Below are 24,797 nucleotides of genomic sequence, written 5' to 3'. Positions count from 1 at the left end.
TAACATATTTTGCAGCCTGATTCAGCACAAGTGAGCAATCATGAAGAGGGGTGGAGTTGATGGCTAGGTTGCAGAGGTGAACTGTCATTTCTTCCAGTTAAACATTGGGAAGACCGAAGCCATCGTTTTCGGCCCCCACCACAAACTCCCCTACCCTTGCTACTCGTCTTAGGTTGAAGCTGAGTATGTGAAATCGAGCTCAGCTTCAGACACCACATCCTCTCCATCACAAAGAATGCCTACTTCCACCTCCGTATTATTGCCCATTTGCTGCCGAAACCCACATCCATACCTGTGTCACCTCCAGACTTGACTATTCAATGGTCTCCTGGTCGGCCTGCCATCCTCCATAAACTTCATAGGAACATAGGAACAGCAGTAGGCCATTCAGCTCCTCGAGCCCACTCCGCCATTTGATAAAATCATGGCTGATCTGTGATCTAACTCCATGGGCCCGATTTTAGCACCCGCTACCGGGTGCGTTTTCGCCGGGGGGGCCCCGAAAATCCCGAAATCCAGGTGCGGGACCGGATTGCGCCTCGATCCCACCCACTTCCGGGTTCCCCGATGACGCGCCGGCGTGCGCGCGCAGCCCCCGCTGGTGGGAATCCCACAGGCAATTAAAGCCAGCGGGATGCCACTTGAGAGTATTTACTTTGCTTGTTCAGGTCATTAACTGACCTGATTAAGGGAGTGTGTGTGATTTTGGATAAACATGGGACTGTTTCACACACTGGGGGAAACACTCCCAGTTGAAATGGACGTGTTGCAGCTGTCAGCCTGTGGCAGCTGCAAAGGTCCATTTGATAGGTGGCCGGGGGGGGGGGGGGGGGGGGGTGGCGGGGAGACCCTCAGCCATTGCAGGAGGCCGCTCTGTCACTTGGGACAGTTTGGCCTCCACCACCCTCCTCCTGATGGTCGAAGTCACCAGCCTGCACACTTACCCCGGGGTCCGGAGACATGTACCTACCTTGCGGATCCCCTCAGATGTACATCTTGCGGATGGGGGCCGCCGTAGCTGCAGTCATGACCTCCTCGGAGGGCGAACAGCATCACCAGCCTCGCCATCCACGCCGTCCACCTCTGACACGTGGAGCTCCACAACAGAGTGCTGTGACACATCCACCTGTACAGCAGGGCTACCGCAGAGAGAGATGCGTCGCAGAGGGCACTACCCTCGCCACACATTCCACAGACCGAGGCTCAGCCTCCTGGACCTCTGAGCAGCAGTGCACACGGAGGCTCAGAGTCAGTCGACATGTAGCCGTGGACATCTGCAGCCTCTTTCATGCCGAGCTGCTCCTGGCTGGCCTGTGCACCATCTTCCTACCTGTCGCTGTCAAAGATACCACTGCCCTCACGAACTTCTGCTCCACAGCCTTCCAGGCTGCAACCGGGGACATCCCCGATGTCTCTCAGTCGTCTGCGCAGAAGAGCACTGCAAATACACCTACACCCACTCTGAAGTGACACACTGGGTGGCATCAGTGGTGGGTCCTCATAAGGATACCCAGGAGTGGGCATTATTGCACAAACCGGACAGGATTCGCGAAGACATGGCAGTAGTGGTGCCAATATAATGTGTGATGTGAGTTGTTCTTTAATTCAATAGAAGTAAGAACCATGACAAACCCTCAAACACCCTTGTGCATCCCCTTCATGCTCACGACATGTTTGCCTTACGCTGCCAACTGCACATATGTGATGCATGCCCTGTGGCTGCAGCACAGGTGGTGGCAGGTTGAGTGAGGCTGGCCGTGAGAGAGATGCACGAGACGGTGAGTATGGGATAGAGCCATAAGATTGTATGAGGATTGGGTTGCGTGGTAGTGGCGGGGTGAGTACTCGCGAGGTGAGTAGGTGCAGGTAAGATGAGGATGAGGTTTGAGTGGGTATGAGGGGTGATGTGACAGAGTAGTGTTGGCAGTGCCGAAGGAGATGTGGGGTGGGGGCAGTGTTGTGGCAGACGGAGTGTAGGGGAAAGACTAAGTGTTCTCACTGTGGCTGACCTACTGAGGTCATTGGAGCGCCTCCTGCACTGTATGCAGGTGGGCGATATGTTGGTGGCGCTGGTGACCTCCTCTGCCACCTCGAGCCAGGCCTTCTTGGTGGCAGAGGCAGGCCGCTTCCTCCCGCCCGCCGGGTGGAAGATCTCTATCCTCCCCCTCCTCCTCACCCCATCTAATGATACGTGGGATGAGGCATCATTAAACTGGGAGCAGCCTTCCCCCTGGGCTGCTCCATGCTGTAATTATTGCTGTTTGTTGCAGCATCTGTCAGTGGAGGACTGCCCCTTTAAATAGAGCGCCTCCAGCTGACAGATCTTACTGCGCATGCGCAGCCCGCCCGACGCGCAAATCAGCAGCGGGGAACCCGGAGGAGCAGGTAAGTGAATCCAATTAGTGTTGCCTGCTACGATCGCGCGGGCAACCCACTAATTTCGCCGGGCGCGCCACCCACCGAAAACCCGCACCCCTGGTAAAATCGGGCCCCATATATCTGCCTTTGGCCCATATCGCTTAATACCTTTGGTTGCCAAAAAGCTATCTCTCTCAGATTTAAAATTAGCAATTGAGCTAGCATCAATTGCCGTTTGCGGAAGAGAGTTCCAAACTTCTACCACCCTTTATGTGTAGAAGTGTTTTCTAATCTCACTCCTGAAAGGTTTGGCTCTAATTTTTTAGACTGTGCCCCCTACTCCTAAAATCCCCAACCAGCGGAAATAGTTTCTCTCTATCCACCCTATCCGTTCCCCTTAATATATTATAAACTTCGATCAGATCACCCCTTAACCTTCGAAACTCTAGAGAATACAACCCCAATTTGTGTAATCTCGCCTTGTAACTTAACCCTTGAAGTCCGGGTATCATTCCAGTCAACCTACGCTGCACTCCCTCCAAGGCCAATATGTCCTTCTGAAGGTGCGGTGTCCAGAACTGCTCACAGTACTCCAGGTGCGGTCTAACCAGGGTTTTGTATAGCTGCAGCATAACTTCTGCCCCCTTGTACTCTAGTCCTCTAGATATAAAGGCCAGCATTCCATTAGCCTTATTGATTATTTTCTGCACCTGTCCATGACATTTTAATGATCTATGTACCTGAACCCCTAAGTCCCTTGGACATCCACTGTTTTAAAACTTTTTACCTTTTAGAAAGTACCCTGCTCTATTCTTTTTTGGTCCAAAGTGGATGACTTCACATTTGCCTACATTGAATTCCATTTGCCACAGTTTTGCCCATTCACCTAATCTATCAATATCGCTTTGTAATTTTATGTTTTCATCTACACTGCTTACAATGCCACCAATCTTCGTGTCATCGGCAAACTTAGATATGAGACTTTCTATGCCTTCATCTAAGTCATTAATAAATATTGTGAATAATTGAGGCCCCAAGACAGATCCCTGCGGGACTCCACTAGTCACATCCTGCCAACGTGAGTACCTACCCATTATCCCTACTCTGTCGCTTTTCGCTCAGCCAACTTCCTAACCAAGTCCGTACTTTTCCCTCGATTCCATGGGCTTCTATCTTAGCTAACAGTCTCTTATGTGGGACTTTATCAAATGCCTTCTGGAAGTCCATATAAATAACATCCATTGACAGTCCCCTGACCACAACTTTAGTCAACTCTTCAAAAAATTCAGCTCATCCAAAGCCCTTCTGCCGTTATCCTAAGCCGCACCAAGTCCTACTCACCCATCACCCATGCTCGCTGACCTACATTGACTCCTGGTTCCCCATATGCCCCCAATTTACAATTCTCCTCTCTACTTGCCTCCTTTAAGACCCTTCTTGGGCGTCAGCCGTGGCTCAATGGTAGCACTCTCGCCTCTGAGTCAGCAGGTTGTGGATTCAAGTCCTACTCTAGAGACTTGAGCACAAAATCTAGGCTGACACTCCAGTGCAGTACTGAGATGGTGCTGCATTGTTGGGAGGGCCACCTTGCTGATGAGACGTTAAACCGCGGCTCCATCTGCCCCTCAGGTGAACGTAAAAGATCCCATAGCACTATTTGGAGAAGAGTAGGGGAGTTATCCCTGGTGACCTGGCCAATATTTATCCCTCAACCAATGTTACTAAAAAAAATGGTCTGGTCATTTTCACATTGCTGTTTGTGGGACCATGCTGAGCGCAAATTGGCTGCCACATTTCCTACAACAGTGACTACACTTCAAAAAGTACTTAATTGACTGTAAAGCACTTTGGGATGGCCTGAGGTCATGAAAGGCAATATATAAATGCAAAAAGCATTTTAAGAACCTACGTTATTAACCAAGTTTTTAGTCACTGCTCCTAATATCTCCTCCTTTGGCTCTGTGTCAATATTAAGAACATAAGAACATAAGAAATAGGAGCAGGAGTAGACCAATCGGCCCCTCGAGCCTGCTCTGCCATTCAATAAGATCATGGCTGATCTGATCTGATCCTAACCTCAAATCTAAATTCATGTCCAATTTCCTGCCCGCTCCCCGTAACCCCTAATTCCCTTTACTTCTAGGAAACTGTCTATTTCTGTTTTAAATGTATTTAATGATGTAGCTTCCACAGCTTCCTGGGGCAGCAAATTCCACAGACCTACTACCCTCTGAGTGAAGAAGTTTCTCCTCATCTCAGTTTTGAAAGAGCAGCCCCTTATTCTAAGATTATGCCCTCTGGTTCTAGTTTCACCCATCCTTGGGAACATCCTTACCGCATCCACCCGATCAAGCCCCTTCACAATCTTATATGTTTCAATAAGATCGCCTCTCATTCTTCTGAACTCCAATGAGTAGAGTCCCAATCTACTCAACCTCTCCTCATATGTCCGCCCCCTCATCCACGGGGAGGAGGAGGAGTATGAAATATTGGATGGAATAAACAGTGAGAGAGGAAGTATTCAGGGGATTAGCATCTTTGAAAGTAGATAAATTACCAGGGCTGGATGAAATGTATCCCAGGCTGTTAAAAGAAGCAAGGCAGGAAATAGCAGAGGCTCTGGCCATCATTTTCCAATCCTCACTGGATACAGGCGTGGTGCCGGAGGATTGGAGGACTGCTAACGTTGTATCATTGTTTAAAAAGGGAGCGAGGGGTAGACCAAGTAATTACAGGCCAGTCAGTCTAACCTCACTGGTGGGCAAATTATTAGAATCAATTCTGAGGGACAGGATAAACCATCACTTAGAAAGGCACGGAGTAATCAAGGACAGCCAGCATGAATTTGTTAAGGGAAGGTCGTGTCTGACTAACTTGATTGAATTTTTTGAGGAGGTAACAAGGAGGGTCAATGATGGTAGTGCATTTGATGTAGTCTATATGGATTTTAGCATAGCTTTTGACAAGGTCCCTCATGGCACACTGGTCAAAAAAGTACAAGCCCATGGGATCCAAGGGAAAGTAGCAAGTTGGATCCAAAATTGACTCAGTGGCAGGAAGCAAAGGGTCATGGTCAACGGGTGTTTTTGTGACTGGAAGGATGTTTCCACTGGGGTTCCGCAGGGCTCAGTACGAGGTCCCTTGCTTTTTGCGATATATATTAATGACTTGGACTTAAATGTAGGGGGCATGATTAAGAAGTTTGCAGATGATACAAAAATTGGCCTTGTGGTTGATAGTGAGGAGGAAAGCTATAGACTTCAGGAAGATATCAATGGACTGGTCAGGTGGGCAGAAAAGTGGCAAATGGAATTCAATCCAGAGAAATGTGAGGGAATGCATTTGGGGAGGGCAAACAAGGCAAAGGGGTACACAATAAATGGGAGGATCTGAAAAGTCTAGAGCAAGTGAGGGATCTTGGAGTGCATGTCCACAGATCCCTGAAGGTAGCTGGACAGGTAGATAAGGTGGTTAAGAAGGCATATGGAATACTTTCCCTTATTAGCTGAGGCATAGAATATAAGAGCAGGGAGGTTATGCTAGAACTGTATAAAACACTGGTTAGGCCACAGCTTGAGTACTGTGTACAGTTCTGGTCACATTACAGGAAGGATGTGATTGCACTAGAGAGGGTACAGAGGAGATTTACGAGGGTGTTGCCAGAACTGGAGAATTTTAGCTATGAGGAAAGATTGGATAGGCTGGGGTTGTTCTCTTTGGAACAGAAGAGGCTGAGGAGTGATTTAATTGAGGTGTACAAAATTATGAGGGGCTAGATAAAGTGGATAGGAAGGACCTATTTCTCTTAGCAGAAAGGTCAATAACCAGGGGGTATAGATTTAAAGTGATTGGTAGAAGGATTAGAGGGGAGCTGAGGAAAAATGTTTTCACCCACAGGGTGGTCGGGGTCTGGAACTCACTGCCTGAAAGGGTAGTAGAGGCAGAGACCCTCAACTCATTTAAAAAGTACCTGGATGTGCACCTGAAGTGTCGTGACCCACAAGGCTATGGACCAAGTGCTGGAAAGTAGGATTAGGCTGGGTGGCTCATTTTCAGCCAGAGCGGACACGATTGGCCGAATGGCCTCCTTCTGTGCCGTAAATCTTCTATGATTCTATTGTCTAATTATGCTTCTGTGACGCGCCTTGGTCGTTTTACTACGTTAAAGGCTCTTTATAAATGCATGTTGTCGCTGTCCAATCTGAACACCACCCATTTAACCTAACTGTTTCCTGTCTGTCAACCAACATTCTAACCATGCTGCTACATTTCCTCATACCATACACCCCAAATTTTTCAACAGGCCTCATGAAACCTTACTGAATGCTTTCCGAAAATCTATATAAACTAAATCTACTGCATTCCCTTTATCTATAAAATGAGTCACTTCCACAAAAAAATCTTACATTTATCGAACATGACTTGCCTTTAACCAATCTGTGTTGGCTGTCATTGATTAATCCATGCATTTCTAAATGCTTGCTAATTTGATCTCAAATTATGGATTCTAAAAGTCAGCCCATTAAATTAACTGGCCCATAGTTACCTGGTTTATCCTTGCCTCCCTTCTTGAACAAAAGGTGTTGCATTGGCTATTCCCCAGCCCAACAGCACAATTTGCATATTTAAAGAAAATCAAAAATTGTGACCAGAACCACTGACATTTCATCTCTGACTTCTTTCAACAGCCTAGGGTTTACACCATCAGGGCCCAGTGATTTATTGTCCTTGAATTTTTTCAGAACCAATTCCTTTTCCACAGTTATCCCTGACAATTGTTTTGTGCTCTCCTCTAATATACCCATGTTCTCACTACCTCCCTTTTTAAAAACTGATGGAAAATATTTACTATCTCTGCCATACCTCCTTCTTCACAAAGAGTCCACCCTTCATCAAAACTGTTAATGCAACCATTATCAACAACACCCTTTTAAAATCCAGCTGGAAGAATAGCTTCTGACGAAAGGTCATCGACCTGAAACGTTAATACTGTTTTTCTCTCTCCACAGATGCTGCCTGACCTGCTGAGTATTTCCAGCATTTTCTGTTTTATTATGGAAGAATAGCTGGTTAGGAGCAAGATTTGGGGTTAAAAATGTGTATAGATAGGGGTGATCGAATACTCCAAGGAACATTAATGGTTCATGAGCCATGACCATAAAAGACAAATCAGTAAAAGTTGAATGATTCAGTTTTGCTCAATTTAACTTTTTGAGGAGAGAGAGAGAGAAAAGAAAGTGAGGAGGAACATTTCCTCAGAAAATTGAATGGGTTGGATAGTGTCCTTACTGGAACTGATTATCTGCGGAACCAATGGACTTGATGGCCATTTAGCCTTTTCTGACTCAATGCTTTCTCAATGGCATAATGTACCTTCACCATACATAGCACTTCACACTTAAAATGTGAAGTACATTCAAAAAAAGCTTAATATATTATGAATTAATACTTGCAAAAAATATGAATACCAGTCCTCTTCATTCAAACTAAAACAATGTACAATCAGCCTCCTGTTTCGTTTGCAAAAAAATTCCTTAATTTGTACTACTGCCTAATGTGTTTTTTTTCCCAAAAACAAAATGATTTTGAATTACCAGTGGACTATTGTATAAACGGAATGCATATCAGGAACTGTTGGTTTCTATAAATAAATCACTTGTCATGGCAGAAACAACTTTAAGTGAGCATGATTCGGTGCCTTATTTTCTATGAACTGCTTCCTGAATCCCTTATAGAAACTACTCAAATCCTCAATAAGACTACAATTTTGTAATCATTCTTAGGGATCCATTACTCTCTATATTGATATTTCCTATCCATTTTGTTCTGCACTGCCATCAGAATAATTGTTCACAATCTTCAGTCAATGTCACTTCAGCACTCTTTCTTGTTATTTTTAGAAACAAAGCTATTGCGTTTGCCCCCACTATAATTTCTATAACCTTGCCACTAATTTCATCCCTCTCCACAACTACTGTCTCAGGTTGAAGCAGACTGTTCTCAACTTCGGCACATATTCAATCCCGAGCTGAGTTTCTGACCCATATCCTTTCCATCACTAAGACCGTCTACTTCCACCATATTATCCACCTCCGTCCCAACCTCAGCCCATCTGCTGCTGACATCCTCATCCATGTCTATCACTTCTAGACTCAACTATTCACATGTTCTCGTGGCCAGCCTCCCATCCTCCAAAAGCTTCAGCTCATCTAAAATTCTGCTGCCTATATCCTATCCCAGACCTCATCCTTACTGACTTATATTGGTTCCCAATGCCTCCGATTTAAAACTCTCATCCTCGTGCTCAAATCCCTTCACATCCTCGTCCCTCCCTTACGCTGTAACCTTCTCCAGTCCTACTTTCCCTAGCCCCCAGAAATCACTGTCCCTCTGACTCTGGCCTCATGTCCACCCCTCTCCTTTCATCCACTAATAATTAGGATAAGGGGCTGCTCTTTCAAAACTGAGATGAGGAGAAACTTCTTCACTCAGAGGGTAGTAGGTCTGTGGAATTTGCTGCCCCAGGAAGCTGTGGAAGCTAAATCATTAAATAAATTTAAAACAGAAATAGACAGTTTCCTAGAAGTAAAGGGAATTAGGGGTTACGTGGAGCGGGCAGGAAATTGGACATGAATTTAGATTTGAGGTTAGGATCAGATCAGCCATGATCTTATTGAATGGCGGAGTAGGCTCGAGGGGCCGATTAGCCTACTCCTGCTCCTATTTCTTACATCTGTTCTCTCAGCCACCTAGGCCCCATGCTCTGGAATTCCCTCCATAAACTGCTCTGCCTCTCCACCTTAAAACCCATCTATTTGACTACACTTTTGATCACCCCATCTAATATCTCCTTGTTTGGCTTGGCGTCCATGTTTTTGATTATGCCTTTGTGAAGTGCCTTGGGATGTTTTTCTAAGTTAAAGTCACCATGTGAATGCAGATTGTTGTTGTAGTAAAACAGTTTCAATTTATTCAGATTACTTTATAGAAGTGCTAGATGGTAGAAAGTGAGAATGAAGCTGTAATTTAACCACATGGTTCAAATTACACCAATAAGCCATTTAATCCTTGGGTCATCTGAATCCCTGTAGCGCACAAATTAATTTTGATACACAAACATGCATCTTTTTACAAAGCTGGCTTCATTTTGGAAAAAAAACTAGTGTGCTTAGAGTTCAAGATTTTTGATCATTACAGGAACAGTTCTTATAAAGCTTTTTCAGTCTCCAAAACACACTGAAAGAGATGGGAACAAATGGCACTTACAACAGAATTAGCCTAAGGATGCATGAGCCAACGTCTGCAAATTGCAAAGTGTTCAATTTCAATTAAGTTGGAATGTGTGGTATTTTTACAGTTTAGAAAGAAAACCTAAACCAGACAGCTGTGATATGGAAACCCTCATCCGAGACAGTGGGAACTACCACCCATAGCTACCGTTACCCAAATTGTTTCCAAGTAATCGTATCCATTAATGGTGGGCTCCAGATTCAGTGTAGGAAATAAAAGAAGTGGACAGATTTAGCATGCAGTGAAACAAAGACGACCACATGCATATGGTTCCTATGGCAGCAGACTGTTGTGACAGGCAATGCTTGTAATTTCTCGTACAGCCCAATTTTTCTCATGTAGAAACCAGAATGTAGTCATCATGGTGATTCATATTGAAACGGAACTCCTCTTTCCCTCTCTGAACTCTATCCAGCAACATCTCTCATTATTGCTCAGTTTGATTATAATAACCCAACTTATTTTCTACTTTGGTATGAAACACAATCACTTTACCATTAGAATTCTCATCGTTCCAGTCAAATCTTAGGATCTTGTATTGGTTACTTACATGTTCGTTATCTGAAAACACATCACTTTGGAAGTAAAATGTACGGTTAAGAAGGTATATGTGTAAGGATTGTGTGTGTTCACAAGATCCCACAGTAGTTAAAATTTCAACCAGCACATGACAGTTTAGAGTTCACAGCTTTGCCTCCAGTCAGGCACTCGTGTTTCAGTGATATGATTGATTTTAAGCCTCAGTTAGCAGACTTTCAGCTGAAATGATGCAGAATCTCTCTCAATTTATGATTGGGGAAGGGGGGCGGAAATGAGAGAAGGGAGAAGCACAGGATGACCAGCTCGACTGCAAGCACTATGTTCCACCCTAACCGAAGAGAGTTGCATGATAGGAGACCGATCTTTTAGGGGAAATAATGGAGGGAGGGGGAAAATAAAAGGGAGAAAAAAAGAAACAAAGGTGGCAACTAATTTTCTACTAATACCATAACTACAAATCCTGTAAACTAAGGAAAGCTAAGCCCATTTTAACAACATTCAAGTTGTCATTAAAGCAGAACTTTACTGGATTTGGGGGGTGGTGGGAGGTGGAAGAAAACTGTCGGTGTAAAGCATCACTCACAAAGTTCACTGGAAGAGATTGTTAAATATATCTTCATAATCACATACACACACACCTCCCATGACATTGCTCATAATGAATTTAACAGAAAAGGAAAAGATTTTAAGTTGTAGGGGGTAAAATTCCCCATTATAAATTTTTATATCAGCAGTTCCAATTGTAAATGTTGACATAAAAAGCGCTACCACAAATTTAGTCAACAGGCAGTTGAACAGGAAATGTGTACATAGCAAGACTTTTAATAAATATACACCCATATGACAAACAAATCTTGCTATCTATCCCAGTCCTCTTGCACCAGCGTGAACTTTTTAAATTCTTTACACCAGCTATCCTCGTGATTTCCCTGAGCAATTCCTCAATTTAATGTCATGACCATGAAGAATTGAGCAGAAACTGCTCAAACTCACTTCACATAGGATCCTTTTACTTCATCCATCTGGGCTAGATTGAAACCGAAGTACCAGAGGTGAAAGGGCAGTATTCTAATAGATTGCATCACCCAGTTTGCTTCCCGATCCCATTTCTTATACAGTTGAGCAGAGGAGGGCAGACATTGTTGCAAATCCTGCACCAAGTTAAGACCGACTCAGACATCAAGATTTGCAGTTTTCATTGACAGATCAGGTTCCAATAATTTTCAGATCCAATCTCCAATTGGTAGCATTGATTAAGCAAGAACCCACTAAACTGTCAGATTCATGTGGACTAATTTGTTCACCTTAACAAAAGCAACAACATGCATTTATACAGCACCTTTAGCATAGAAAAATTTCTCAAGGCACTTCACAGAAGAGAAAAGGAGCCAGCAACGATCCTTTGTAGGAAGGTTAAGAGTGCTTCATGGTCACTTTTACTGCTACTAGCTTATTTCCAGATTTTTTAGAACCAAATTCAAATTCTCAACCTGGGATTTTAATTCAGGTGCTCTGGATTATTAGTTCAGGCCTCTGGAACACTATTCCAGTAACATGCTACTGTATCCCATACTACAAACTTGTTCTAGAAAGTTAATCTCAAAAGTTGGTCTCAGGTCAGCAACTGACAGACTGGCTCAGGAAACGTAGTTTCTTTCATCACCCATTAGGCAGTTGCAAAGCACTGTTGAGATAGGTGAACGGGTTACCTTCCTGCTCTTTCAGCCAGAGATAGTGAGGGGAGAAAATAAATAAGTACTATTAAGAAAAGTTTAAAACCGCATGTAACAATTTCAACGTGGATACCAAAAGAGTTATAATGTAGCAATGTACAGGTACAGTCCAAATAGGAGCAGACTAAATCTCGGTTTCAAATAGGAGTGTCACAATCTTGTGGTCTAAATATAACACGTGGATATGCATATGATGTATCACCATGAATAGAATAATCTTCACACTCCAAACCTTAGTTTTCTTCAACTTTTATAAAGATGTAAAAAGAATCCTGAACTCTCCACAAGATCTGCAAGGGGAAAATTCTCTTAAAGACAATCACCAGGCTCGCCTGATTGTTCAACAGGTAATTGCACTGAAGAACTTGCTTAAAGGGTTGAGGAAATCACAAATGACTCACCAGTGATGCAATTCAGCTGAATGAAATAATCTTTCATAAGAACCATTCCTAAATCTGCAACACTAGAAGTATTAATATATTTTACTCTTGACTTGACACTGTGACCATTTCCTTTTGTGACCTAAAAACACACTGCATCAGGAAATGATCTCATCAAATGCCTTGCATGCAATATTATCCCAAATAAATGTGGCTTTGCTTTGACTTTGAACTCGGATGCCTGTTTTTTCTCCTTTCTTTTTAAAGATAAGCAGTTTCCCTGATTTTCCATGCATTCTTCAACCACAAAAAGGAGGGAGACAGGTGACTGGCACTAATACTATGTAACGTTCAAATTGAATGGGTGAGCAACCGCAGCCTACACACTAATTTGTGCAGCTGCAGATGTGAAAGTTAGACAAAGACAGGACCAACAATTTGTTCTAGCCTCAAACTAATATCCAACATTCTCAAAATAATGACAAAGTTCAGGACTGCATTGTAACAGAATATATAGACTGTGTAATTCTAGCCTTATTTTTGTAAATTTTATACTCAACGAGATGAGTGCTGCTAATTTCAGATGTTAATTATCAGCATCATGCACTCCCAGGCAAGGAATGATGAGCAGAGTAAAAGCTCTTAATAGTCTGCTCCAACAAAGTGCTTCAGCCCCAATCGCAAATGTTTGTTGCCCATTCCGTCCGATGGCCGGGGTGAAATTGTTAATTTAGTGCCAAATTAGGGGTGTTTTTTCCATGCCTTACGGGAACTGGATTACAGCTGCTCAAACTCATTTCACACAGGACCCTTACAGCAATCTGTTCAGCCTGGCTTCAAAAGGTCCTAGAGGTAAAAGGTTAGTGACTAACTCACTGCGTCACCCTGTCCCCGGTATATCTAGTTTAATTGGATTTTAATATTTGAGCTTTGTAATACTTGATGCTCTGTTCAATATGAATGCGTGCGCGCCCCCCCCCCCGCCAAATGTAATAAATATCTTAATTTAGGATTATTAGGTCCGAGTGATATTGGAAGTATTGAAATAGTGTAAATACAAGAAACAGGAGTACAATATAACACAGAACTATTTATAATTTTAGATAGCAAAGATTCCCCAACACTGCAAGGAATGACAAAACCAAGATATATTGTGACCGTACTCCTCTGACGCAAGGCTCCTGCATTACAATCATGCTTTTCCTGCAGAGTATCAGTTGACACTTTTTCCTGTGCCTAAAGGGATGGAAATGCACCAGGAAATCTGGCTAGTTGGAATATTTTGCTACATAATAAAGAAATACAATATTCAAATTTGACTGATGGGCATTTCTAAATAACTGACAAGTAATATTTAAACAATGCACTGAATTTCCATTTCAGTAAAAAAAAACTGATTACATCCCTGTGGAGAAAGCAAATATCCTGCCTGTTCTGTTTCACTGACCTTATGCTATCTCGGTTTTAAAATCACAACAAGCTGTTTTGTAGGTTATTAAAAGGCACCAGGACACGTCCCTCATTTGCTCACTTCCCACAGATTTCCAACTTTCTTCCCTGTACCTTTGCAGATTCTGAAAAAATACAGGAATTCTTATAAATTTCATAACAGTGGCTTTGGTCCTAACAGGTGCAGCAGTGCAAAATTGAGACATATGGAACAAATTTAATTCCCTACAAATACCTCACTGGTGCTCCTACAAATACTTGCACAGAAAAAAAACTTTGTACCCTGGTATTTTTTCCACACGGCAACCAAGCTGAATTTTTCATTTAATGTATCTCTGCTTCAAAAAAAAGAGTATTCTCCAAATGCAATCAAGAGGAGAGAGGCCACTATAGGGTCATTATAGTACTACTTTAGACCCAACACTATCTTCCGAGAATTCCCTCAACACCATTATAAGTTAGCGCCTAGCTAAGTCCAACATACTCAAGACATGTGGGTAGAGATTTGAAGAATCACAACACAGATATGAGGTAGTATGTTGCTACATAGCAACAGCTACAACTCTGTTCTGCTACGGCTCCTGTACTTTTAAACCTTATGAGTTTACCATTGCCTAACTATTTACAGTATAACCATAGCAAAGCTTAAGTGGCACATTAATACCATTTTTCCACACCTCAAGTTTGTTCATGGGCTTTTCCCACCAGACCTTTCTTTCCTCATCGATATTTCTGTAATTATCACCTATGCTTGTGCTGACAAGTCACCAGGACCAGATGGACTACAGTCAAGGATACCGAAGGAGGTTAGTGATGAACTAGCAGAGTTACAAACCAAAATTATTTCCGAAAGGGAATTGCCGCAAAGATCTGGAGTGAACTGAATGTCAGGTGACTACAGACGCTAGCCTCACATCAATAGTACACAAATTGCTAGTGACCATAATAGGGGTTAACATTAATGAACGTTTAGAAAAATATGGTAATCAGGACCTATACCGTGAATTTAGAAAGAGGTCATACTTAACCAATTTAATTAAATTCTTTGAGCAATTTATGAACATGTAGACAAAGAGGACACACTGAATATTTTTTATTTGGATTTTCAAAAAGCATTTGATATGGTGTTATGAAGATTAAGGTTCGCTGTACTAAAGGTAACATGACTGCATGGATAGAGGGATAGCTGAAGAACAGAAAGCAGAGAGGAGGAGTAAATCAATGTATCTCATGAGGAAAAGCCCAAATTTGAGCAACTCACCCTAAGAAGGGGAACACAATCAGGCAAGATAGCTTAAGAGACAAAGTATGATACAGCAGTTCACAAATGTGGTCAGATGTCATCTCAAGTACAATTTTGTTTTCAAAGCACACCCAAAGCTACATCATAGCTGATCCCCTAGTACGTGCCAATAATGGAGAGGGGCTCATTACACCACACGAACAGTCTTGGAACAGAAGTTTTCCTTTTGTCAGTCTTACATGGTCATAAAAAATACAATTTAATTATCTATAATACATTTTTTTTTAAATGCATCTATCCAGCCTCGGTGTATGTGTCTCTGTTTTATGCGATCTCTTTAGTTTGTCCATTCCAACTTCCTCCCATATCATTGGTCCAACATATTTCATTGACAGGCCTATCCACCTGTGAGGTAGAAGATTTGGCATAACCCTGACCAGTGGGATACAGTATGGGTAATGGATGTCTGGTGGGAAGACTCAATGCTTTGTGGGTTTTTTTTAAAAAAAAGAGTAATGGCTCTGGGCTGGTTGGAACTCCCAGCACACTTGTAGCAAAATCATCCCTTGTATCCAGCATCACAGCTAAACAGAAGATGGACCCACCAGACACAAGTACACAACTCTCAGGGAATTAAGTCTAGGGCCACCTGGATAAGGCTTCAATTCATTCATCAACACATTGATGTTATTGCTCTCCTTATGAGACACCAATGTACTCAGGAATCGGGGATATGACCTGGTTGGACTTAGTGAAGCCTCCAGTAACATTTATAAGCAGATAACAATATTCAAGTTCAAATTTCAAGTTGGGTTCTAATTATCATAGATTTATTTATGTAAATAACGTGCGTAGAGTGTACAGATTTCTTTGTGTACCTGATGTATGGCTGCGGTTGCTTTGTCTTTCCATATCCAAAAATACTGTACCAGTGTTCCAAAACAAACGACCCTAATCTTTGTCAAGAGCAATGCCACGGGAGATGTACCAGTTATTGTAAATATACGCAATGAACAGAATGTGTCACAAACAGCAAAAGGAAATGACAAAGCACTCTATTGACACAGATGATTATTCACTGACGTTTTTCAAGCAGAAGTTATTCAGCCAAACTCACTTGTAGAGATATTCATTCCGTGTCAGCACATGCCTGGGCATACCCCGTATACCAATAAGGAATGAACCCTGATCTTTCCTTATAGTTTGAATTGCTATGGCACGTATTGTATGTATTTGACAATCCCACCATTTTCCAGCCAATATAAGCTGAAAAACCCTCAAAGTGGAAAATTTGATTTTAACTCTGATGATTTTCTATGTAGTGAAACTAGTGCATGCAGACAGGAAGTGGGAAACTGAGAGCTGAGCCAGAGGGAGCCAGTGCTGGAGAGCCCAAAGTAGACAGGAGAATGGGACCAGGCCAGGAGAAGGTGAATACGTTCCGCAATGTGAGCTACAATACCGTGCACCACAATGATTCATATGCAAGATGATCATCTTACTTTTAGCCCCCAGTGATCTAAATTGCTAGTCTTATATGCAAGTACATATGCAGTGTAAAAAATATTTGAGAAATCAATCTCAACCATAACAGATAAAATGGTTCATATGCAAGCAAATTATTTCCACAGTAAGCTCGGTTGGAGTATTATTTGAACAGGATTTTTGTGTAAATAGGCTACAGTTATAGAATTGATATAGTACTTGCATTTATTTAGCACCTAATGTTATTACTCAGACTTCTGTGTCAATTCTGTACACATCAACAGCCATTCTACACATTAACATCCCAGAAACAACATTCAGATGAATGTTCAGTTAAATTTATTTTTCAAAAAAAAAGTGGTATTGGTTAAGGAAGAAATGTTACCCAGGACACTAGGAAAACTCCTTCTTTGAATGGTGCTATAAGATCTTTAACATCCACCTGAACCCCGTTAATGGACAGAGGTTTAACATCTTATCCAAAGAACAGCACCTCCGACAATAAAACACTCCTTCAATATCGTGCTGAATTGTCAGACTAGATTTAGAGTTAAAATTCTGGCGTAGGACTTGAACTCGCAACTTTATGACCCAGAGGCGAGAGTATTATCAACTATGTGGTCCAATCTGATTGCAGCACAGGCTCAGATCACTTTCTTTCATCTGTATGAGCTGGCTTATACTTTTGGTAAGACACAAATTATAAGGGGAATTGATTAAGTCTTTGAAAAGGAAGTATAGGGAAAAGGCAGTGAAATGGGATCAGATTTGATTAGATAACTCCAGTTGAAGAGCGAGCACCAGCACAGTCCAGATGGGAGGAATGGTCTCCTTCTGTGCTGTAACTTATGATTCTATGAAAGACTTCTTAATGTACTGTAATTTTAAGGAATTTTCTTCTCCACAAGAACATTTATCTGCACGTACCACGGTATCAGATGTCAGTGTGTTGTACAGCAGATAATTGGAGGCATAATTGGAAGCATCAGTGAGAAAGTCAAAACAACTCATTTATACCGTGGTTATAATGCACATTTGGTACAGGAAGGGCAATTGCTCTGAAAAGTGCAGCATATCCACCTGGGTTGGCTCCCTGACTGACCAAGCATAACTAATTTGCTTCCAGATTTTGTGGGTATCCAGTTATATTACAATAGCCAGCCAACATGGCTTCCAGATCGTGCACGACAGAATTTATTGCAACGTGCCAAATGCAGCAAATAATCCGCTCAAACATTGCAAAGTGTTCATCTTTCCTCCAATTCTTTCTCCCCATTTCTTTGCTCCTTATGAAATTGCTGACTCTTGCCACAGCGTAGAGTCATAAAACCTTGGCAGCCTTCTGGTACCTCAGTCAAATGGCCATTCATTATGTCTGAGCACCAAGAATCTCTACAGGCCATTCAACAACTGTGGAGGGCATTACAGCTCAACCCAATCCCGATCTCACCTGACTTATCAGCAGGCGTCACTGAATAGGGATGCAGAGTGGGAAACCTGGCAATTTGCTTACGACTACTAGCCCAATGGTATATTCCTGGACCATTATCCCAGTTGAGATTAACCAAGTCAGCACAGACTTGGAGTCAAACCTGCGACCTTCTAGCCCATACCCACACAGGGTACCGCTTACCCACTAGACTATCAGCTAGGGAAAACAATACTGCAAAGTTACTGGAACTGGGCTGAATTATAAAATCACTTCTGATGGGGCTGGTACAGAATCAGAATCCAACCAAAATAGTGTACTAACTACAAACCTGTAGTGAGTTTCAATTGCGTCACATATTATATATGATATACATGTGGAATAACTTCAAATGATGCGACTGCCTGTGTTCTGAATTCACCCGATTTAATCTACAGGGCAGATTCTGAGACTGGCGGTAACAAACGTTCAACACCACCTGAACGCATGGGTATCTTAATGTGTAGAATATGGGAATTATGCAGCTAATTTTGAGCACACGGTATTTCAGCAGTGGTGCTTACAGATGGATCATTCATGTTGTATTCAGTAAAACTCTCAGATAACAAGCTTTAAACAAACTTCCAAAGGATCAAATGAGTATCTCAAGTACTAAATTAATCATCTAATAGTGAGGTGAATAAACTCTTGATATTGCATTGCTGTCACTCATCGAGAATAAAATGCTATTTTTGATTTGCAAAAGCATGTGTAGAAAAAAAGGTTCCATTAAACTTTATGAAGAAGTTTGCAAAAAGTGTTTTTCACTTTTAATTTGCACATGATTTTACTGCATGTCAAACTGTTCAATATACAGTACTACAATACTATTGTTTTTAACTGCAAATACTTACCACAGTTAGAGTTCAATATTGTCCTTATATATGCAAGTCATTAATGTTTGTACACTAAATTGGATACATGCTTTTTGAAATCTCACTGTTACCAAACCAAGTACAGACAAAGTGGATTCTGAAACCAGACTAACATTTGCTCAAAAGTCAAGATCTTAATTTTAGCAGAACTGCAGAAGTGCGATCCTCTGCATGTACGTTTCCCCAAAATCACATTCCTACTTCACGATTGTAGCCTTGGATTTCTCAATGGCCCTGAACAGCAGCAAATTAAAAATCGCATTGTTGGACCCGCCCAAGATCACATATAATGGTTCCACCAACAAACATCACCAGCATTGTGTTTGCGTTCAGTGGTACTTTGCTCCGAGGCAAAGAACAAACCACCTTGTGAGAAGGCAAGTATGACACCTTGTTTTTTTTTCAATCCTGACCCTAAGTCGACTATGACATATAAATGATACATTAGCTGCGTTGCCACTGTTATCAGTTTCAAGACATTCGACTCACTTCAACTGAATTCCTTCTGTAAACAATTTTACAACACCAAGTTATAGTCCAGCAATTTTATTTTAAATTCACAAGCTTTCGGAGATTTTCTCCTTCCTCAGGTAAATGTTTACCTGAGGAAGGAGAAAATCTCCGAAAGCTTGTGAATTTAAAATAAAATTGCTGGACTATAACTTGGTGTTGTAAAATTGTTTACAATTGTCAACCCCAGTCCATCACCGGCATCTCCACATCATGAATTCCTTCTGGACACTGTAGAAGAGAAAATATGCCTGGAGGCAATATAGCAAGTAAAGCTATTCCATCGCAGCTCAAAACAGTGGCGATACCTCCAACTAAAGCAGTTCCAACCCATAACCAGATCACAATTAAAACTTGGTATGAAAACAATGGGCTCGATTTTGGCGTCGGGTTTCCAGCAGGGGGGGCCCGGAAAATCCCGATATCCGGTCACGTGACCGGATCGCGACGAAATCCCGGCCACTTCCAGGTACCGCGCTGACGTGCGGGGCTGCGCGCGCAAGCCCCGCTGGTGGGAATCCCGCAGGCAATTAAAGCCAGCGGGGTTCCACTTGAGTACTTACCTTGCTTGTTGAGGTCAGTTAATGAGCTGAATCAGCTGTCAAAAGAGGAAGTGTGGGATTTTAGGTTCAAGGCAGTGAGCTTCACACACTGGGGGAAACAGTCTCTGTCCAACCAGGCGTGTTGCAGCCAGCAGCCTGTGGCAGGTGCCAAGGTGCACTCCACGGGGGACAGCCCTCACCCACGGAGGAGGCCACCGCGTCACATAGGGCAACCCCTGCCCCCCACCACCCCCCGCCAAGCCAGAGGACAGACCGACACGAAACCGCAGCCCCAGTCCGAGGAACCACCCACCTACCCTGCACAACCCCTCAGACCACCTCCTGCCAGATGGGTGGTGTGTGGATACCCTTGGAGGACGAAGAGCATGACCAGCCCCAGCAGCCTCGCAGTCCACGCCGTCCGCCGCAGAGACGTGGATCCCCCCAACACGGTGTTGTTGCACGCCCACCTGCACAGCAGGAGGGAGGGCTCCGCAGAGAGAGACGCATCGCAGAGGGCACTACCCTCGCCACAGGGTCCACAGACCGAGGCGCAGCTCCCCGGACCTCTCCGAGCAGCAGTGCACAGGGAGGCGCAGATTCGCTCGACATCTAGTCGTGGAGATCTGCAGCCTCTTTCATGCCGAGCTGCTCCTGGCTGGCCCCAGCACCAACTGCTTACCTGTCGCTGTCAAAGTCAGCACTGCCCTCCACACCTTCTCCTCCGCATCCTTCCAGGGTGCAGCCGGCTACACCGCCGATGTCTTCTCAGTCGTCTGCGCGGACGAGCCCTGCAAATACACCTGCACCTACTCTGCAGTAACACGATGGGTGGCATCAGTGGTGGGTCCTCATAGTGATACCCAGGAGCGGGCATTATTGGACACAACGGACAGGATTCGCGGAGACATGGCAGTGGTGGTGTCAATATAATGTGTGCTGTTTGTTGCTCTGAAATTCAATATAGGTAACACCCATGACAAACCCTCAGACACCCTTGTGCACCCCCTTCATGCTCACGACACGTTTGCCTTACGCTGCCTACTGCACATATGTGATGCATGCCCTGTGGCTGCAGCACAGGTGGTGGCAGGTTGAGTGAGGCTGGCCGTGAGGGAGATGCACGAGAGGGTGAGTATGGGATGGAGCAATGAGACTGTATGAGGATTGGGTTGCGTGTTAGTGGCAGGATGAGTACTGGCGAGGTGAGTAGGTGGAGGTAAGATGAGGATGGGGTTTGAGTGGGTATGAAGGGTGATGTGACAGAGTAGTGTTGGCGGTGCCGAAGGAGATGTGGGGTGGGGGCAGTGTTGTGGCAGACGGAGTGTAGGGGAAAGACTTCGTGTTCTCACTGCGGCTGACCTACTGCGGTCATTGCAGCGCCTCCTGCACTGTAAGCAGGTGGGCCATATGTTGGTGGCGCAGGTGACCCCCTCTGCCACCTCGAGCCAGGCCTTCTTGGTGGCAGAGGCAGGCCGCTTCCTCCCGCCCGCCAGGGGGAAGATCTGTGTCCTCCCCCTCCTCCTCACCCCATCTGATGATACCTGGGGTGAGGCATCATTAAACTGGGAGCAGCCTTCCCCCTGGGCTGCTCCATGCTGCAATTTGTTCCATTGGTTGCAGCATCTGTCAGTGGAGGACTGCCCCTTTAACTAGAGAGCCTCCAGCTGACAGATCATACTGCGCATGCGCAGCCCGACTGACGCGCAGTCCAGCGCCGTGGACCCCGGAGGAGCAGGTAATTGATTCCTATTAGTGGGTTGCCTGCTACAATCGCGCGGGCAACCCACTAATTTCGCCGAGCGTGTTGACCACGCTCCCGGAGGACCACCCGCTGGGAACCCGCAGGCCTGCTAAATTCGAGCCCAATGTGTCTTCTCTTTGATATATCACCCATCCAGCAGCCTGCACGGGAGTTGTTAAAAGTTAGGCGATTAAACACTTCCAAGTTATGTCTCCGACCCCTTCCCTTTGGTAGGGAATAATTCCACTAAACATACAAGTATGAAATAAATTCCAAATAACACTTACATTTGTGAGTATTGACTTTTAAACCTGATGTTGGTCTTTGTGGGAAACAAATTCCTCTGTTCACTATGTGCAGCAAAAGCATAATCACGTTCTTTTCAAATGCATTTACAATGTTGCTATATGTAGCAATCAGAGCAATTCTTTCCCCACTGTTGCTTGACCAAAACTTTGAGAGGGGGGACAAACAAGATTTGCGGTTAAAGCTATATCACAACTGTAACCCAATCACTTTGACCCAATCTTCTCAGAATATGTGAAATTGCCCCATTAGGGGGCTGGTGGGAGACGAGACTTCTGCCCTTCATCAAGCTTTACATGCTAAGACAGATATGGTTACCTGAAGTGCTCAGTAAACGTGACACTATTGTATAGTACTACAAACATTTGTAATGCCACAGGGGTTTAAAGAAAGATGGATTCTTTGAGTCATATTCAACAAAATTTGCAAAGGGTAAGCTTTAAAATTCATAAAAGGATCAGATTCAATTTAGTCAACAAGAACTAAAATTATCTTGACACAAAATGGTATGACTGAGTCGCAGTGTTGACAAGTTAAATAAAATTACTGTATTGTTGCTAAGAATTTTTTTTTAAATTATTTGCAACAAAAAAGTGCCATTAAGCTTCAGGCAAAGCTTTTAGTTTAAAAAGTCTCCACTTTCAGTTTGATTTCCACAATGATTTTACCACACATTAAACTAGTTCAAGATATACTACAATGCAATTGACAAATATATTTACAATTTAAAAATAAAATTGAGTTTATTTATGCCTTTATACTAACAAGTCATTGCGCAGCAACGTTCCACAATAAAAGGAGAAATTTCCAAGAGTTTGCGGTTTTCATGGAAAAATAGGAATTCGATCCCTAACCCACAGATAAAAAATCTTAAATCAAATGCGACAATAACTGATTGTGACTTATTTAGTGAAGGCAAATTGGGTCCTATTGGTTCAAAAATGCAACACAATGTATGTGTGCGTATAGAGCTACGCGTTTCAATGAGTTTGAGAACAACTTTACTCTCTTTTCGGGTCCTAAATCTCTTTTGCTTATGTTGGCAGCAATGGAATAAATCACATGAAGCAGGGAAAACATACTAAACGGTAATTAAATTATATACACACACAAACACACATATATATATATATATATAAAAAAAGAGTATTAGCAACAGATCTTAACCACTTGAGCAAGTTCCGAGTGCAGAGGGGGTTAAACATGGGGCTACTGTATTGGCGCGTAGGCGGCCCGCCGGCCGGCGCTGCTTCACTCACCATGTCGTAGACGTTGAGGATCACCGGCTCGTTGGCCATTCTCTTCCACCACCCCCGCTCCTCTCCGGCGGCCGGCACAGGCTGGGCTTTCCGTTTCTCTTCCCTCTCTCTCTCTCTCTCCTCTCCCCGCCCCTCCCCCTTCCCGGGGCTATCCTTTCTCGGTTTCCCCCCCCGTCCTATCTCCTCCGTCCGGTCCCGTTGCTTCTCCTCATCGGCGAGACGCCCGCCCGCCTGCCCCGCGCGCCCGCCTCACTCACCCGCGCGCGCGCACACACTCCTCGCACGAGAGTCGGGCGCGCACCGGGCACCGCGCGCCAACTCTTCAGCCGCATCCACTTCTCCCCTCCGTCTCCCCCACCCCCCACTGGACCACCGCTCCCGCGGATAAGACGACTAACCCTCTCCTCCTCTCTCTCTCTCTCTCTCTCCCCCACCCCGTACCTGGCGTCAGGGCCGGAGGAGGAAGCAGTGATGGGAACCCAGCCACTGGGGCCGCACAGCACCACCAGGTGTCCGCCGAGGGCAGCGCCCACAGTCAGGGAGAGGCAATCGGACCGGGAGACTGTCGATGCATCGCTGCTCAGGGGGAGGGAATCGAGTGGGAGACCAACATGTGTCAGTCACAGCATTCATGCAGGCAAGAGCAGAGGTGCCTTTGACATCAAAGCAGCATTCAACCGACTATGAAACACTGGCAAAACTGAAGCCAATAAGGTTCATACCTGGAAACAAGAAAGATGGTTGTGTTTGTTCAGGCCAATCATCGCAGCCCCAGGACATTGCTGCTGGAATTCATTGGGAAGCTTCCTTGGCCCATCCATCTTCAACTGCTTTGGCAATAGCAATAGCCTTCCCTCCATCATTAGGTCAGGAGTGGGACTCTTTGTTTGTTGCTGATTTCACAGCGTTCAGCTCCATTCGCAACTCCTCTGATAACAAAGCGTCTCATGTCAACCTGCAGCAGAATTTGGATAACATCGCCCAACATGCTGTCTTTACAATCTCCATTGACTCTCCATCCCCAAACTTGTTGGATTCAAATCCTCCTCATCATTTACAAATCCCTCTACTGCTCCCTATCTCTGCAAACTCCAGCTAACATATTCCAGTCCTCTGAATCTTATGTTGTCCCTCCATACTATCATCACTAGCAGGCCCTACGATCTGGAACTCTAAGTCTAAATCCCTATCTTGCCACCTCTCGCCCACTTTGAAAAATCTATTCAAAACCTATCTGTTCAAGCATGCTTTAAGTTATCATCCCTATAAAAGCACTACCTAAATGAAAGTTGTGATGTGGAGATGCCGGTGATGGACTGGGGTGGACAAATGTAAGGAATCTTACAACACCAGGTTATAGTCCAACAAATTTATTTTAAAATCACAAGCTTTCGGAGATTATCTCCTTCGTCAGATTATCTCATTCATCTGACGAAGGAGATAATCTCCGAAAGCTTGTAATTTTAAAATAAATTAAATGAAAGTTGTTATTTTTGTTGATAGGCCACACTTGGACCTATGTGAAATGAGTCCTAATTTCAACAGAATCAGAACGAATGGAGCAAGAGCATCGTAGATGGCACAGTTGGAGCGTAGGAGGAATGTCCAGAAATAT

General features: G+C 43.9%; 1 protein-coding gene across 2 annotated transcripts in view; it reads right to left on the bottom strand.

Annotated features, from left to right (window-relative positions):
* Positions 1–24,198, bottom strand: part of desi2 (desumoylating isopeptidase 2) — a 58,521-nt gene extending 34,323 nt beyond the window's left edge. Inside the window, exon 1 of one of the 2 annotated variants that reach the window (XM_067988619.1) lies at positions 23,905–24,198. In XM_067988619.1, coding sequence (XP_067844720.1) covers positions 23,905–24,045 — 141 coding nt within the window. In that variant the 5' untranslated portion in view covers positions 24,046–24,198. Of the gene's footprint in view, positions 1–23,182; positions 23,523–23,904 lie in introns of those variants that run through there. The other variant, XM_067988620.1, reaches the window with a different exon arrangement.
* Positions 24,199–24,797: the final 599 nt, after the last annotated feature.

Source organism: Heptranchias perlo, chromosome 8 (assembly GCF_035084215.1).
Source record: "Heptranchias perlo isolate sHepPer1 chromosome 8, sHepPer1.hap1, whole genome shotgun sequence".
Classification (NCBI taxonomy): Eukaryota; Metazoa; Chordata; class Chondrichthyes; order Hexanchiformes; family Hexanchidae; genus Heptranchias; species Heptranchias perlo.
The sequence above is the reverse complement of the archived record's forward strand: the minus strand, read 5'-3'. Positions and strand labels throughout refer to the sequence as shown.